Source organism: Abramis brama (assembly GCF_963993115.1).
Source record: "Abramis brama genome assembly, chromosome: 3".
In the NCBI taxonomy this organism is placed as follows: Eukaryota; Metazoa; Chordata; class Actinopteri; order Cypriniformes; family Leuciscidae; genus Abramis; species Abramis brama.
In genome coordinates, this window is record NC_139965.1 from 57,603,937 (window position 1) to 57,621,783 (window position 17,847).

Genomic DNA, 17,847 nt, shown 5'->3' on the forward strand with positions numbered 1-17,847 from the left:
GAAATGCACTAGATGAGCAAAAGTGCAATAGTTTTCTTGCACCAGGCAATATAATCAGAGAACTGACCAATCATAGTTACGTAATGCACGTTTTCATGTGGTAAGCCAGGGAGTGCGTAAGCAAGCAGAAGTATGCAGTACATTTCAACACTGAACTCATAATACAAACCTACTTAGGTTAGAAATTAATACAGCAATCCACCATGAAACAAACAAGGTTAAACAGGACTAACAGCCTGATCATGCCTGTGAGTAAACTAGCAAACCTCAGTAATTAATCAATATTTAGATTAGACATTCATATTATTATTATTATTGACACCAGTGGGTTAAATGTTAGTGTAGAAACGGCTCAGAACAGTGAAGTTATGGCTTAAGTGTACTGTGTTTGGGGTCACAGCATGACGTCAAGGCCATAATGTTGACTCTGACTGGTGCTGGTTGGTTAATTGCAGGTGTTGTTTACAAAGCAGAGCCATGGCCTTTTCATAGCGTCTGCTAAAGAACTGATCATGTTACCAAAAGCGCTGACTGAGGATTCCAAGCACGACGCAAGCAAAACATTTCTTCCTACATTATTGATATGATGAGCAGAGACAATAACTTCACAAGCTTATTTTAAAGTTGCTTTAGTTTAAATTAAAGGGCTAGTTTACCCCCAAAAATTATCCCATGACACATTCACCCTCGAGCCATCCTAGGTGTATATGACTTTCTTCTTTCAGCCAAACACAATCTGAGTATATTAAAAAATATCCTGGCTCTTCCAAGCTTTATAATGGGAGTGAGTAGAGCCTGAGTTTTTGAAACTCCAAAAAGTGCAACCATCCATCATAAAAGTGATCCATACTGCTCCAGGGGGTTAATAAAGGCCTTCTGAAGCGAAGCCATGCGTTTTTTGTGAGAAAAAAATGCCATATTTAAAACTTTATTAACCATAATCACTGGCTTCCCAAAGCAAACATTGAATATACATGTTTTTATCAAATAAATCGTATAGCCTATAACTCGTTAGATATTTTGTATTTCTATTTATTCACTTTTAATATTTTATAGACTTTTATACCTAGAAAAATGCTGAATTTGTAGAGGCTGCATAAAGGGAGGGGGAAAGTCCTTTCAGTCAGAAAAGGAAATTAGGAATTCTAGCTGGATATTGGCTGTCATAAAAACTTATGACGGATTTATTCAAACACATGAAATACTGAAGAACACGTTAAGTAAAAATATAATGAATATGTAATATAGTGCATGTATTTATCAAAAAGCTCATCTCATTTTTCTAGCTGATGGACAGTGAATGGCTTTTCTGAGGTAAATGTAACATGACATTGTTTACAATCTGTTTTCCTGACATCTTTCCACGGCTGAGAAAGCATAGACTAAAAGATAGATTATTAGGGTTTAAGATTTGATTAAAATCGAGAAATCATAATTTTCAACCCAGCCCTAATTGGAATGTTGTTTCATGTTGACTTTAATCACTTTACAGACAATTACATTTTTCACACTACATAATTAAATTCCCAGATGCCTGCAAAAAAAAACACACCTTGATCATATTATTATTATCTGGGTGAATCTCATGGAGGCTATCAACAAAATCTCCTGGGAATATTTCACTCCAAAATCAAAAGAAAATAATATCTCAATTTTGCATTAAACAAAAAGTACCAGCTTCATTTTTATTGGTATTTCTTTCATTTTGTTATTCACACTACAAGCTCAATTTCCCATCTGCCTGGAACAGTGTATTGCCCTCAGCTTCCCCTCAAACCAGCTGATTTTTTCCCTGACGTCTTCATTTGAGGGTTAGTGTCAAATGAATCACCATGCTGTAAACACACACACACATGCAACACACACACAACTACCTGCGAGAACCTCTTCTGCATCTCCTCAAAAATACTCTGCCTGCAACTCCAAAAAATACCCTGATGACAGAACAACAACAACACAGTGTTCAAGAGAAGCCAAACCAGCCTCGGGCGCAAGGCCGAGCGTCACGACACGAGCGGCACTGATGTCTGATATCGGTTAAAGGTCAAAACACAGGGGAACAATGGAGATCTAGAGGAGAAAATGTGAAGATGCCACTGTAAAAGACACACAGATGTCAACACAAGCAGGGGCATTATCAGATTAGAGGGTATTTTTATCAGGGATAATATCGTTAGGTGCTGACATGAAACAGGTTGGCCTGTTCTCGAGCGGGTATTCATTATGACAAGGTGCTCGGGCCTACAAGACCTTCATCCCAGCGAAGAAAAGGCCTTTCACTGAGGCACAGATAGACGATGCAAATTTCAAATTAAATATTTATGATATATTCAATATTTTCTTGTTGATAAATGATTTTTAACCAATACTGACTGATATCATCACAAAAATATTTTCCGTGCAAATGTGTTTTGTCATCATATTAGAGGTTCTGAAATAAACTTGCGTTTTTTTTTATTCAATCCTATGGAAGTGAGATTGCCAGCGGAACGGAAAAAGCTCCTAGTGTGGCCGAGATAATCAAAACGTTACGCTGTTTTTGCCTTCATGTAAATATCAAGAGAAAAACACGGGCGCCAGCTAGGGTTGCGCCGAAAGACGATAGTATCGTATCGTGTAATGACGATAGTCAGAGATATCGCCGATGGCTGATGCCTTTGACGTTATCAAGATGATAATTTGCTTGTTTATCCATGAATGTATTCAATTATTATTATAAGGCTAGTATTATCAAATTATTAGGATCTATAATTCATTTGCCTTTCCCAATTTCATAACGACATCATCACATAACCAGACTTGCGACATCTACGACATGCGCGTAGGATTGAGGAATGAAATTAAAATGTTTTTCAAACAGATGTTATTCACAAATTGTCAAGAGTGCATCATATAGAGTTGTTGTTTAAGCCTAGGAAAAAACAGCATTGTTGTTCATCAGCATTTTGTTTTGTTTCCATAGCACATTAACAAATTATTTAATGTAATTTAATAACAATACAAGTACAAATTATAATTATTAATAACAATATTACTAAAATTCTATAGGCCTAATAGCAGTCTTTAGGTCCAAACACAGTACAATAATCAGTCATCAAGGAAAATCAAAAGCAGCTTTAAACAGACTTAAAAAAAAAAAAAAAAAACTTGTTTAACAAGAAATATTGATTATTAAAAAAAAAAAATCACTGTCATTAACATGGTCCACAAGAGAAATATTAAAGGGGTGGTATAATGCCCTTTTCACAAGATGTAAAATAAATCTCTGATGTCCTCAGAGTGTGTATGTGAAGTTTTAGCTCAAAATACCCCACAGATATTTTTATATAGCATGTTAAAATTGTCACTTTTTGAGGGTGAACAAAAACACACCGTTTTGTGTCTGTTCCTTTAAATGCAAATGAGCTGCTACTCCCGGCACAGGGGAGTCCTTTTACCTCACTCAGACATGCACTGAACATTTCAAAAACTTTTAGCCTTTTATGTTCAAACCAGATTCAGACAATGATGGAGAGACTCAAGAAGAAGTGACAACATGTAGAAGCAACAGGACATTTCTGATTGGTTAGTTGATGAATTTATGTGGCTTATGTGTAGTTATCTTCTAGTCATTGATTAGCATATTCTGTCATGATAATCAATAAATCGTGTTCATTTTAGGGTTGGTGATGTCACTAACCCGGGAGGAATGTCGTGTAGTCCCGACCAGCCGTTTGTTGTAGTCCTTAAAATGCGATTTCTTTAAAAGCAAATATCTCCCTTTGCTTTGAACTCTGAGCGTTGTAACTTTGCAGATGTTGTTTATGCTCAAACAGCAACATTACACACTAACTAAAGTTAGAAAAGTGAAATCATAATCAACCACCCCTTTAAGACAATAAATTAAGATAGTGATTTACCATTAGCATTGAGGTAATTGTTCTCGTAGTGTCTGAGAGAATGAATGTGCCGTGCAGATGCCAAAAGCTCGGTCAGTTTTTACTTTCACGTTCGGCGAGTAATTGACAGTGGTTTGAGACGAGACTGCTACACCAGCATAACTCTCGTGCAAAGTTTGCAAATTGCATGCAAGATATCCACGGGCTCGCCTTTTGGGTGAAATATTTATATGCGACGTACAACATTTCTGTACCTAAATACTGTTAGATTTACCTGAAAAACATAAAGCATTGTTTATTTAATTTGTATCTCTGTTCTTTTGTATTTATCAATGCTTGTAATTTGTTTATTGCATATTTCAAATCGCAACATATATCGTAGAAAACCAAAACATCACGGTTTTTTTTCCAATATCATGTAGCCCTAACATGCCTACTGCAAGACGCTGGAATTAAGCGGCCAGGCTGATCAACATTTCCAGGCGTAGGTTCCCAGGTTGGATGCAATCCTACTTTTATTCAGCAAGCGCAACTGTGCTCATGTTCTAGTCCCGTGGGGGGGTGATAAAAGCGATAAGCTTGTGGTGTGATGCGGGTGACATTAATACCTGGACTGAACAAAGATTCACACCTGCCAAACAGACGCCAGCTGATGGAAAGAGTGTGTGTGTGTGGGGGGGGGGGGGGCTCAGATCCAGATATGGGCTCAGATCCTGCTTAGCATTCCCAGACCCTTGGAACACAATCAGAGCGCCTGAATCAAAGGCCCAAATCAAACGCCTGATTGTTATTCAGGGAAATTCTATGTATTGTTTGTATGGTTTACTTTAAAGACAAAGAGAAAGTCACCCAGCCTGCTTTTAGTCAACATCAGGGTGTCAACCTCAGTTCCTGGAGGGCCAGAGCCTGCAGAGTTTCGCTTCAACGATAATTAAACAAGTCCTTCAGGCTTATTTTAAACCACAGGTATGTGTGTTGGAGCAGGGTCAGAACTGAACTCTGTAGGGCTGTGTTTGAATATACACCCTATACCCTCGTTCACTATTCCCTACATTACTCCACTAATATACTATGGAAACGAGTCAGTGAATTCGGACACCGGAAGGGCTGCCACTTTCGCATAATTTGTGCTTGTCGTTTAATAATCCATTGAAATTTAGCAAACTGGCAGCTCCAGTAGTAAATTCTTTACTCTGTCATGGAAACTAGCATGTATAAACTTAATTAAACTATTTAATAAGTAAAAAAGAAATGATATAATATTACACTGTAGCCATAAGGGACCAGTGGTTTGGAAAATGGATGGATGGATGATTCAGCTCTGGAGGCGCCATCCAGGCGAGACACAGGAATTAATTTGGCACGACCATCACAGTGCATTATGGGTATTATTCTCTAGCCGTTCAGACACCACTACAAATGGCTGTCCCTAAAAAGAAAAATGCAATATTTAAGGGTAAAGGGGGCGGTTTGGGACACAGCCTTGGACTGTGGCCACCCAGGAACTGAGTTTGACACCCTTGTTCTACAGGGTAATGCAGTATAAAACAGAGACAATGAATTAGCAAAACTCTTTTGCAATTCTTTCTTTTTCTTTTTCAATACTTTATTGTTTTGCAAATATATGTGGCATGGATTTGACTCCATAGTTGTGTGCTTCAACTCTGCATTGTGCTTACACACCTTAACATGATGATTAAAAAAATCACTTATGCTCCGTTGCCTTATTAATTATTATGAATGAAATCAGATTCAAATACATTACTAAACTTACCAACCTTTCCAATAAACAGACTTATGGGATATGTACTTATAAAAAAGCTATAGTGAGGTCTTGTATGAAAATGTTCCTCACTCTACTGGGCATGAGTCGCACTAAAGCCTTCTGACAAACAGCTTAATTACTTTTAGCAGGTGGTCCTTTAAGACCCACAAACACGCTTCATAATAGGGGCTCCGCATTGGCTGATTTTGACCGAAAAGACACTACACTTCAAAAGCTATTGTGAAACTTTATGTTTTTACTTCCTTTTCTCTAGAATGCCAAGCATTCCTCCTTTATCTAAAGCTGGTAGATGCTCTTGGGCCAACAGAGGCAGAGTTGCTGGAGATTGTGGGACAGTATGTGCAGAGAGTCTGAAGAAAGAACGTTAATCTGCAATAATGGCTACAGCGCATCATTAGGGTAACACCCGCTGACACTGGACGGTCTTGATGACTGAGAGCCCATCCAGAGCAGATTAAAACAATTTGATAATGAAGTCAAGAGAGCTCAGCATCACTGGCCTGCACTTCTGGGCCTCAGCCACAAACTATTGTGCGCTTCAGACTCAAGAATAACATCGGGGAATTGGCATCGGTGCTACCAGCACCTGGTATGATATTAATATTACATGTTTTGTCCCTTGGAAAGCACATTTGACAGCAGCTGGAGTTGATCATGAGCTTGAGTTGGGATGCAAATTTATTTTCCATTAACAAAAACAGTAACATCTGTAAAAATTGTGAAACCATCATGTTACTGACTGAGTTAGGACTCTCTTCTTATTCAGATTTACCACTGGTCTTACATAGTACATGTGTAGATCATGATAACCACGGCATGGCACTTCATTACCGTGGTAAAAAGTAACTAGGCCTATATAGGTTCTATGGTTTTGGTTATGAAAAACAGAAGCCCTAAACACATTTAGTATAAATACAAATGCACAACATTCTGCTATAGTGTAATAACGAAAAATACTGTAATTATATTCCATTACTCCTTTAATACATGTCTATATTAATAATAGCCTATAATAACATTTGATTTAAATATCCCACAATAACACCATGGTTACAGTTAGTGTAATCCATTGTAAATGTTGGTGATTTTTGGATTGAAAAGCCTTCTAACTGGATCAATTTCTCCTGTTTCCCACATCAGTATTGTTGAGAATGTTGTTTCATCTGGCTTTACACTACTTTAAATCAGCTATATAGAGACCTCGAGGTTTGTATCAGAGAACAAGCAGTGCTGGTTCATAGAGTAGCACCGTTTCAGTTTCTCATACGCAACAGAATCGCATATCAGGCAAATTAGTAGTGGTACTTTAGTAGTGACACTAAAGATTAAAATATAACTATAACTTTTAATGCTGATTGCTGACTAATCAATGATTTTCAGCAGGTGTTGTCATCAGAGCAACCATAACCCAGAGAAAGTGTGGGAGTGTCGCATCCCGCTATAAAAGAGACAGATTCATGTGGTAATTGGCGCTGAGCCAGTGAAGGTCATGTTAATCCTGCAGACAAATTTATACGATCAAATAGGATCAAACTGACTCATTCATTTCAGGCGTAAGTCCAATGACTATTTTGTTGTTACATGTTCCTGCTCTAAATTTAGTCTGAATCCCTGATGCACTGGATTTTTAAACAGTGGATTTAATCACCAACAATGACAACAGCCAAAACAAAGACACTCATAAAGGATCGTATTCTGTCGAAGTGTGTATATTATCAGACAGTGTTGTTGTTTTTTTGTATCAATTATTTAGTGAGGCAATCTGGGGAACTAAAAATACATACCAAAAAGAACTGCTTTTATTATGGGTTGGCCAATATATCAACCGATAATTGGCAAATTTGGCATTTTATAATTATCGGTATTGGCTGACACGTTTTTCTGGTTGCTATCTAATTATAATTTTATAATTATTTGACTTTTTTGTTAAAAAAAAATTCTAGTTTCCAGTTATTTCTAATTGAATAAGCATTATGTAAAATAAACATCAGCATCTTTAAATTAAAAACTGTGATTTCATACATGTCGGCTGCTCTCTAAGGGTACGTTTACACAATGATGTCCTAAATATAGAAAAGATTTTTCTTTGTACAGAGAAAACGGTTTGACACCGTTTTCACAAATTCACGTTTTTGTAGTTTACACGGAGACGATAACAGTACCATTTTTAAAACCGTACACTTTGAAACCCGTTTTGAAAAGTCTGCGTTTTAAGTGTAAATTAACGGCCAAAACGCATATAAAGTTACATTTTTGGTTGAAAATGGTGTTATGTATTAAACGTTAAACGGCCCCCAAGATATCAGCATCAGCATCGGCCATCAAATCACTCAACGACTAGTTTTTACTATCGTGTTTTTTGGACATATTCTGATATTCTTTTAAGTAACATGGAGTAAATACCATGGTACAGCCATTCATTAACTTATGTTCATATTACTTTTTGAGCCTTCCATAAATACAATTCGTCCTTGCTTGATCGAATGAATATTCTGGACAGGTTGAATGATTTTCCCTTCAATAATATAACGTATTTAACTGCATGGACGTTTAAAAAGAGTAGACATATTGATCAATAAGCATAAATAACGAAAAATGAACATCCCATAGTTCAAAACAAATGCTAATAAACTCTCTATTTTGCTCGTTAAGCATTGCTAATATAAAAAAAACTCGATTCCCATCTGATCTGACCATAGACTGTAAAAAATAGGATCTGACTCAAAGCAATGCAGATTCAATTTGAAACCGTATTTGATCTGAATTGATCAGATTCGGTTTTATTGGACAGGTAAATCTGATTGACGGGTGTTCATAATATACAGTCTTTTAGCAATAAAAGTCAATCTGAATCATGTGCATGAATAAAGTGATGTGGATTAAATCACCCAGTCTAATCTGAGCGGCTAACACAAACTATGGCGCACACTTTAGCACCTCTGAAACTCACTTCAGCGGGACACTTGTGAAGAGTAAACAGTCGGACAGCACACATGACAACAGGTCATCTGGCCTATCAATCACATGAATCACCGGACTCAAGTAGTTAGACGTATTTAATGTGTTGAAGGACTTGTTGACTGATAGTTAGCTGAGCTGCTGCTAACACTCTCCTGCTAGCAGCTGAACTGATCCTGACACGCACTTTCCTGTCTCTCCCCGCCTTCATTTAAACGCGAATCTCTGGCTCATAGTGCGGTTTATACAGACTTCTCTGTTGTATTTTGATGGATCATCTCTCACCTCTTTGGGCACAAGCTGCTTTTCTTCGCTGGGCACCATTTCCATCTGATCCTCCAGCCGCGGTCCGCTGTCAACAGGAGCTCTGCGAGTCGCTTCGGGACTCCATTCTGAGCGTGCTAGGCAAAACAAGTCGATGTCGAAGAAACAACTTTTAGGCTAAATAGCTCGTAATCCAGCTTAATCGGTGTTACTTTCTTACTGCTTGGACTGTAAGCAAAAACAGCAATCAATGGAGGAAAAATGGCCGCCACGCACTTTCGCGAGACTTCACATCAATCTGCGTCACTTCCGACAACACGCTCTCTGTGTTTGTCTGTGTTCTACATTATTAAACAGCTGAAAGTGTGAAGTGGCAGTTAGGAAAATTGAATTATTGTGATGAAATGTGAGACCATGCCTTATATTTATGAAATACAAAGCTTATCCACACTTTAACCTTTCGATTAAAGTCTGCTTTCATTATATAACTGACCTTTGCCTTCAATTATCTGCAGTGTGGTTTATTGTGTTCACTTCTTTCCCAACATTGTAATTTTAGTTTGGAGGACAGAATTCACACACACAAAAATAAGTATTGGAACATTTTATTACAAATAATATTAATCGTGTCTTTAAGTGCTAATAAATTGTTGTTTCTCATTTTCTATTATCAATTTATACTTTCAAAAAGTGTAAACACGTCTTTCACGACTTTCTTCTGACAACTGTCTCTGTCTCTTGTGTTCTTTCGGATGAATTTCTGCATTTCTGAAAAAGCTTTTCTTTCTTGAATTTCTTGAGTTTTCTGGAGAATTCTTTTCTTACATATATCTATAGTTTTTATTATTTATTTATTTTATTGATTATTTTAGGTTTTTTTTTAGGTTTAATTATTTTAATAATTCAAGTTAAACTAAATAAAATGAGAAATGTTGCTATATAGCTGAAATAAAATAAAGTGTTTTATATATTTTTTTTTATTTCATATAACATTTATTTTTCTGTAAAGAAAAGTAATGTTTTCAGTTAATACACTTTCTAATATATATATAGCTATATTTTTTTTTCAGGTTTCATCTTTTACATTTCATAGCTGAACTTCAATAGAATATACAAATACCAGATATTTTTTATATAATACAAATACTTATAGAAAATATCTGGTATCTGTATTCTGTATGTAGACCTAAAAACCAAAATTTTGGGACAAGATTTTCCTAGACAAGTTAAATCCTCTAATGTTAATCTGTTTTTATTATTTTACAGAATTTTATTTTCCTATAACATTAATCTGAATTCGTTATGTTTTGCATTGTTGGAATGTCCCCTCTCTTGTAGGTCTATTGTAAATAATTTTCAATGTAAATCATGTTAAAATGTTTGACATGGAAAAATGTTTTTGCTGCCTTGAAAAGCAATCACTGTCAACCACATTAAGTGTTTAGTTCTCCACATTTACAGAGAATAAAGAGGGCACGTCATATTACCACTGACTGTTTCATTTTTAATGAGCATCTTCAATAACAGGCTGTCTGTATCTTTAACAACCATCGTTAAGGCGTGTGAGACGCACATCATGGAATCAGGTATTCACAGATGTATTTCTTCTGGCTGCGACAGACCTCGTCGTGCCACTTTCCCTGAGCTGCCAGCGAGAGAGTAACACAGCTCTCTCTCTTCCCCCCGCTGGGCTCTCTCTTGGACCGGTCCCAGTGGAAGAAGGAGACGGGCAGGCTGTTCACGTCCACATACTGGCCTTCCTTCACTATGTCTGTGATGCCGATCCAGAAATCTTTGGATCCGGGCGAGCTGCGCTTGGCGTAGTCTCTGAGCTGGTCGTTTTCGCTCATGTCTCGAGGAATGGCCAGGGTTCCTCCCTGAGCGATGCAGTCCTCGTTGGCCTCGTGATAGTGCTTGACCTGCTCAGAAACCAGGTAACACTTTCTGTGGGCCTTGACGCCACGCAGGCAAACTGAAAAGTGTACAAAACATTCACTCATGTAAACTACTGCAGATTTGAGTTTGTTTTTCACATGCATCATTATTTATGAAGCACTTTTACTGTTATTATATTATTAGAAAATCGGTAACACTTTGAGGTTCATTAGTTAACAACCAACATGAACTAAGAATGAACAATACTTCTTCAGCATTTATCTAATCTTAGTTAATATTCATTTCAATATTTCCTCATACGTTATTAAAATCGAACATTGTATTTGTTAACACTGTGAACTAACATGAACAAACAATGAACAGCTGTATTTTTATTAACTAACATTAACAAAAGATTAATACTGTAACAAATGTATTGCTCATTGTTAGTTCATGTAATGTTAACTAATGGACCTTATTGTAAAGTGTTACCAGAAAATCACCTTTATTCCCATCATGATTGCTAAAGTAGGGTGACCATATTCCAGGACATGTCCGGCCGGGGTTTCGAGATCGCCCAAAATATCCGGGATACGGCTTTTGCTTTATCGTCGCCATTCATTTTGTTTACATGCACACCTTTTGATTCAGTAGGACTAAATTAATTCCGATTGGTGAATCTGAATGTAGTGTTTACATGAACGCTAAACAAGTGATCGGTTGATGTGCGTTTTAGCATTGCTAAGAAAATTCCTGTGTTTTCGTCTCGATCGGGATCCGTGTGAAGCAGAATGCATGACCTGCAAAGCTGGCACGTACGTGTCAGTGTCAAATAATGTAATAATGTAAACATAATGAATGGTGACTGTAGAAAGCAAAAGCCGAATCCCGGGCATTTTGGGCGATCTCGAAATCCTGGCCAAACATGTCCTGGTTAAACAGGACGTATGGTCACCCTAGCTAAAGGTACTAACTAAAAAACTTGGCAAAGACAAAGCTAACACTAGCATGCCAGCTAACAAGCACTTACATTGTTCATTCTTTTGACAGTTATTACATACACATCTGTCAAACACCATTTTAGTCCTCATAACGTTCATTAGGAAACACATTAGGCCTCAATCTCATAAATAAATCTATTATAAATATGTACACTATCGTCCGAAAGTTTGGGGTTGGTAAGATTTTTAAAAATGTTTTTGAAAGAAGTCTCTTGAAGGCTTCCTTTATTCAATCAAAAACACAGTAAAAACAGTAATATTATAAAATATTATTTTTGAATATATTTTGAAATGTAATTTCTAATTTCTGTTTTTCAGCATCATTATTGTCACATGATCCTTCAGAAATCATTCTAACATGTTGAGCTTGTTGCTAAAGGAACACTTCTGATTATTATTATTAATCTTGAAAACAGCTTAATATTTCTGTGGAGATGCATGATACATTTTTTTCAGGATTCTTTGGTGAATAGAAAGTTCAAAAGAACAGCATTTATTTGAAATATAATCTTTTTTAACACTTTTGATTAAATGCGTCCTTGCTGGATGAAAAAAAACCTTTTTTACGCTAATCTTTTGAATGGCATATAATATGTAAATGAATTGTCTACACCAAGAAATGTTCAGTCAGCTTAATTTAAAGATCAATGAGTTTCCACCAAAATAGGCATTATTACCACTATTATTACAATTATAAATCTGTAGTATCTTCACAGTCATCACCGCTGTCTTTAATATACAAAAGAAATAAATGTAAAGATGCTCTGAAAGCACACTGTTCGAAAGAGATACAATATGAATACATTCCAACTTTACAGTAATAACTGTAGTGAGAACTAGGGTTACCACGATACATTTTTTTAAGGGTCTGTCATATTCTTGATGAATCCCAATCCCAGATTTCTCAGTGAAAGACATGTTGCTGTCCTCAGCAGGTAAACTGCAGTGAGTTTACATCACTGGATAGTTTCCCTCCATCATCTACAGCAGTGGTCACCAACCTTTTCAAGCCTAAGATCACATCCAAAGTCCAAATGTAAACCAAGATCTACTACTTGCAAAAAATTATGAAAAAACAAGGCCACAATGTAGTTCTACTTTGACATTCTTTGTTGCCTGTTAGTCACTAGCAAAATATTTATTTAACTATACAAATAGTATATAACTATACAAACTGTCAACTATAATTCAACATTTTCAACAGTAATATAACATTAAGTATTTCCACAGGCTTATTACTCATATATAAACACAATAATCAGTCAATTACAGGTGTAAGCCAATAATGTACTGTTTCACTTTCCCTTTTAAAATATATTTCAAACACTTCAAAATGGAAATACTCAGGTTAGTGCAACTAGCATACAAAATATTATGACAACAGTCATCCTTCAATTCTTCAAAAATATTTTCACACAAATTACAGACCTACATTCATTACCTCAATAATCAATCAATTACAGGCCTAAAACAATCATGTACAGCACTGATTCTCTTTCCCTTTTTTAACAACATAAAACACATACACTTTTAACAATATAGCCAACAGATTTCAAACTAGCAATACTCCCTCGCTCAGAGGGCTCAGATGAGATTCTCTCCCCACACATATACAATGTGATGGCTGTGATTGCACACTATCAGCGCCGGCAAAAATGACGTCATTGTAACAGCGCGCGCGCCTCCGCATCCGAAGATGCACGACTTTGAACCGAATCTGCCCGAGCAGACGGATATTAGTACATCTCATCACACCGGCACCCAGTTTGCGCGTCTAAATCAGTTGTATGGTCTGGTTGTCAGTCTAAAACAGTTGCGTCAAGTATAAATGCCTCGTCTGTTTGGGGAGGTGTGCGCGCAGTCAGCGGAGGCTCGCGCTGCGGTGCCAGGCGAAAGTATAAACAAGGCTTAAGTCAGCGTTGTTTTACAGACATTATATGTAAACTATAGGCTATTTGATTGGACAGATATACCCCTCTCCCTCCCCTAGACACCATTTACTACACAATAGGCTCGCACATGGTGCATTTTAAATTAATAAATAATAATGAATAAAAATATTGTTTGTTTTTTTTCTCTGATTTTGAAAACTCTTCGCGATCGACTTAAAATGCTTCCAAGATCGACTTGTCGACCGCGATCGACGGGTTGGTGACTCCTGATCTACAGTCATAAACCTTACACTCAAAAAAATGCTGGGTTGTTTCTGTAAACAAATTGTTGGGTTGATTGTGCTGGGTCAAAAAGTTGGGTTGATTGGGGTACTGTAAACACATTATTGGGTTGTTCATGCTGGGTCAAATGAGTTGTAAGGGGGTCATTCACAAATAAACCGCTGGTTGGGTTATTTTGACCCAGCAACTGGTTACTTTTTTCATTCTTTGCGGAACTTTCTGGATTCTTCACTTCTGACTCGAGGAGCACGCCACTCGGAGCAGGCAGTGTTTTATGGTAAGTTAATATGAATGTTTACCTATATTTTTAATAAGTTGTGGTGGTAGCAGCAAGTTAATTTCACTATTCAACATACAGTCTTTGATATGGAAGTGTGAGCTTACATGATAGCCTACCCTACCACCATACATGTCATCTTTCATTTTATTGTGTGTAAGTTAACATCTAAACGAGGCGATCATCAGCGCTGCCAGTCAGGAGATTAACGAGCAGCTTTGTGGGTTTGTGAGTTTTAATGTTAAAGACACTATATCAACATTACAGTAATATTTTAATTTTAATAAAATAATGTTTTATTTTAATGCCTTAATGTTGATAATATTTGTCCAAATTACTCTTTTATTACTATTAGACTATAATTCAGTTTGCAAATACTGAATACACATTTTGTTTGTTTTTCACATTTGGTCATTTGGTAATGTTTGCAATAATTTTAATTGCATATTCAATAATAAATTGATACTTCCACAAAAAAAGCTTAACTTGCATGTCAGTTTTATTGCAACACTCTCTAAGTGATTGTCCGGGAAGCAGACACACTCTGTCAGTTTAAATCTAAACTAAAACGCATCTCTTTTACCTGGCATTCATATAGAACATTATACATTTCTATTATTCAAATCAGTTAAATGATTATTAGGCTGCATAGGTCAGCCGGAACCGGGGACACTTTCCTATAACACCTGATGTACTCATTATTTAATAAGAAGAATGGCATCTATGCTAATGTATGTCTTTCTGTTCATTCTAAAGTTTACTGAAGTCAGCCGGATCCAGGCCGTATCCAGATCAGAAGGTGGACAGAAGGTGTCATCATTTGCTCACCCTCAAGTTGTTTCAAACCTGTATACATTTATTCATTCTTCTGAACACAAAGAAAAATATTTTGAATAATGTTGGTAAACAAACAGTTGATGGACCCCATTGACTTCCATAGTATTTTTTTTCCTACTATGGAAGTCAATGGGGTCCAACTTTCTGGTTATGACGATGAAACAAATTGTTTCAATTATCAATTATCCCTTACTTGGTAGAACGTCTAAAGTGGACTAAAGTAAAGTGTAACCAACTTCTGATGTCATATCTCTCATTTATCAACATGGGCAGTGTAATAACATGCACTGCTGATGATTGCGGAGTGAAACAATAAGCATGGAGAGCTTTTTAAATGAACTTATGCATGTATTACTGTTTACCTGTTTGCAGTGCCTGCATCTCTTTCAGAGAGTTGATTTCCAGCCATAGCTTGTCAATCTGTGTCCTCATGTCATCATCTTCTGAAGCTGTATCTCAACAGAAGAACAGCAGAACACAGGTTAGATGAAGTTGCTGACTGCAGTTACTGTTTTCTACAATGAGGATACACATATATGTCCTAGTGTCACAGAAGTTACCTCTCTGTTGAGCTGGAACTGCTTTCTTACTGCGAGAGGGATGTCCATGCCCATAGTGGAGAACGCTGAAGCAGATCGCCAGAAGCAGAAGCCCAGATCGAGCCATGGTCACGGACGAGCTGTTTAAATCACTGGGAGAAATATGGACAAGTCTTACAGTTTTCTCCCTTCCACACTCTCACGCTATTGGCTGGACGTTGAGTGTTTGTGTGTGTACCTAAAAGGGAATTCAAATACCTTCAGTGCAGTCACAACAACCCTTCCCCTGTTTCCAGCCATTCAAAAATATTTACTCGGAAAGCACACAGACATTTTTTGGGGGGTCGTTTCCCCATTCATAACCCAACAAGAAAACTCATTCACTACCGTGCATGTTATGTCATGGATTCAAGTTATGCTATTTTAAAGGTTTGTTTTGGAGTCTACATGCATCTAAGGTCAAAAAGCACTTTAATTTTCTTTTAATATACATTGCAGCATCACTTCATTTCCCACAGAGTCTGATAACGGTTTGTTCGAAGATTCTCTCTAAACCCTGCCTTTCCGAGAGCTTCCTCTGCTCTGATTGGTCAGAGGGCCCAGTCTGTTGCGATTGGTCGACTGCTTACAACGCATGTCGGAGATGAAATGCTTATTGCCATATCTGAAGTTTAGCTCTGGATCTTCCTCAGCACTTCCTTAACACAGTGATACGAATGGTAAAGATGGCGTCAGTTTTTCCAAATCAATTCGAGTCCTCGTCCTTTTGAAGTGCAATCAAAATAGCAACATGTCAACAACACAAACCAAATACTTCAACTCAGCTACAGCGTTTGAGGGTCAAAGAAGATTTTGTTCGCACAGCCTATTAAAACTATAGGCTGGCATTATGCAAATTTGTTACAGGAAGTGAGACTTCATGAAGGAAGTGCACTTCGATTTTTAAAACTTTGCAGACATTTTACATTCGCAAACAGCTTTATTACACACTGCATTAAAGGTGATAATTGAAAATCATAGGGGCACTTTAAGGAAATTATATTTTAGTTTCAGTCCTTTGTAAATAAATTCCTTGCTTAGTTGATTTTCTGAAAAATTAGAATATCGTGCAAAAGTTCATAAATTTCAGTAATTCAACTTAAAAGGTGAAATTAATGTATTATATGGACTCATTACATGCAAAGTGAGATATTTCAAGCCTTTATTTGTTATAATTTTGATGATCATGGCTTGCAGATCAATTATTTTATTTTAGCTAAAAAAAAAGTGTCATTTGTTTTAACCAATGCTGATTAATCAATCAAAATAATTTTCTTCTCAAATCTCACGTCTTGAAGATATGAATAAGTTCACACTGCTGTTATTGGAGTTGCAGACAGAGGGTCTGTTGATCAGGGAAGTCCAGTTCAGAGCTCTGTGTTCTCGGCTAATTTTAGAGCGTGATGCTGTGAGATGAAGGGAGTGGAGAGACGAGTGCAAAAAAAAAGAGAGCAAACAGCCCAAAGGGAATATCTTTCACTGTGTGTCTTTGAAACCCATGACATCTGCCCCGAAGAGCGTTTAAAGGCTCCTTCTCTTTTTAAAAAGAATAATATTTTGACAGCCAAATTCGTGTTTTTATGTAAATAGAACATAAATATAATTTTGCTTTTTTCTAAGCCTAGATTGGTGTCATTCCTGAGCTCTGATCTGATGGTTGTAAAGTATTTTCAGTCAGTCAGGATTCCCACATCTTTAAACTCATGAATTTGGTTGAATCCGTGACTTATGATTGTATTCATTTCCAATGCTTTTCCAAAATTCTGTGATGCTTCCAAGTTTTCCCAGACTGGAACTCTTAAAGGGATAGTTCACACAAAAAGGAAATATCTGTCATTAATTACTCACCGTCACGCCGTCACAAACCCGTAACATCTTCATTCATCTTCGGAACACAAATGAAGATCATTTTGATGAAATCCGAGAGCTTTCTGATCCCCCAACGTTATGACCACTTTCAAGGCCCAGAAAGGCAGTAAAGACATTGTTAAAATAGTCCATGTGACGACGAGTGGTTCAACCTTAATGTTGCGAAGCGACGAGAATAATTTTGTGTGCAAAAATACACCAAAACAAAAATAACAACTTTATTAAACACTTTCCGTGTCAGTCTCTGATGCTGTTTTTTTACTGTAAAGTGTTATCAAATTTCAATCTATTCCTCACAAAAAAACAAATAAAAAACAAACAAACATATAACTTCAGTTTTCAGACTTGAA

The 17,847-nt window shown here is 36.8% G+C and overlaps 2 protein-coding genes across 6 annotated transcripts in view; both read right to left on the reverse strand.

Moving 5' to 3' along the window:
- Positions 1-9,194, reverse strand: part of usp47 (ubiquitin specific peptidase 47) — a 34,512-nt gene extending 25,318 nt beyond the window's left edge. For 3 of the 5 annotated variants that reach the window (XM_084109742.1, XM_084109740.1, XM_084109739.1), the window contains exon 1: positions 8,908-9,194. In XM_084109742.1, the coding sequence (XP_083965868.1) occupies positions 8,908-8,952 (45 nt within the window). In that variant the 5' untranslated portion in view covers positions 8,953-9,194. Of the gene's footprint in view, positions 1-1,874; positions 2,104-8,907 lie in introns of those variants that run through there. The other 2 variants (XM_084109743.1, XM_084109741.1) reach the window with 2 other exon arrangements.
- Positions 9,195-10,371: 1,177 nt separating this feature from the next.
- Positions 10,372-17,566, reverse strand: clec3a (C-type lectin domain family 3, member A). The gene is made up of 4 exons (XM_084107814.1): positions 17,477-17,566; positions 15,611-15,827; positions 15,413-15,505; positions 10,372-10,858 (listed from the first exon to the last, which is right to left on the reverse strand). Exons 2-4 carry the CDS (start codon positions 15,714-15,716, stop codon positions 10,461-10,463), a joined length of 597 nt encoding a protein of 198 aa, XP_083963940.1. The 5' UTR covers positions 15,717-15,827; positions 17,477-17,566; the 3' UTR covers positions 10,372-10,460.
- Between the last annotated feature and the right edge of the window lie 281 nt (positions 17,567-17,847).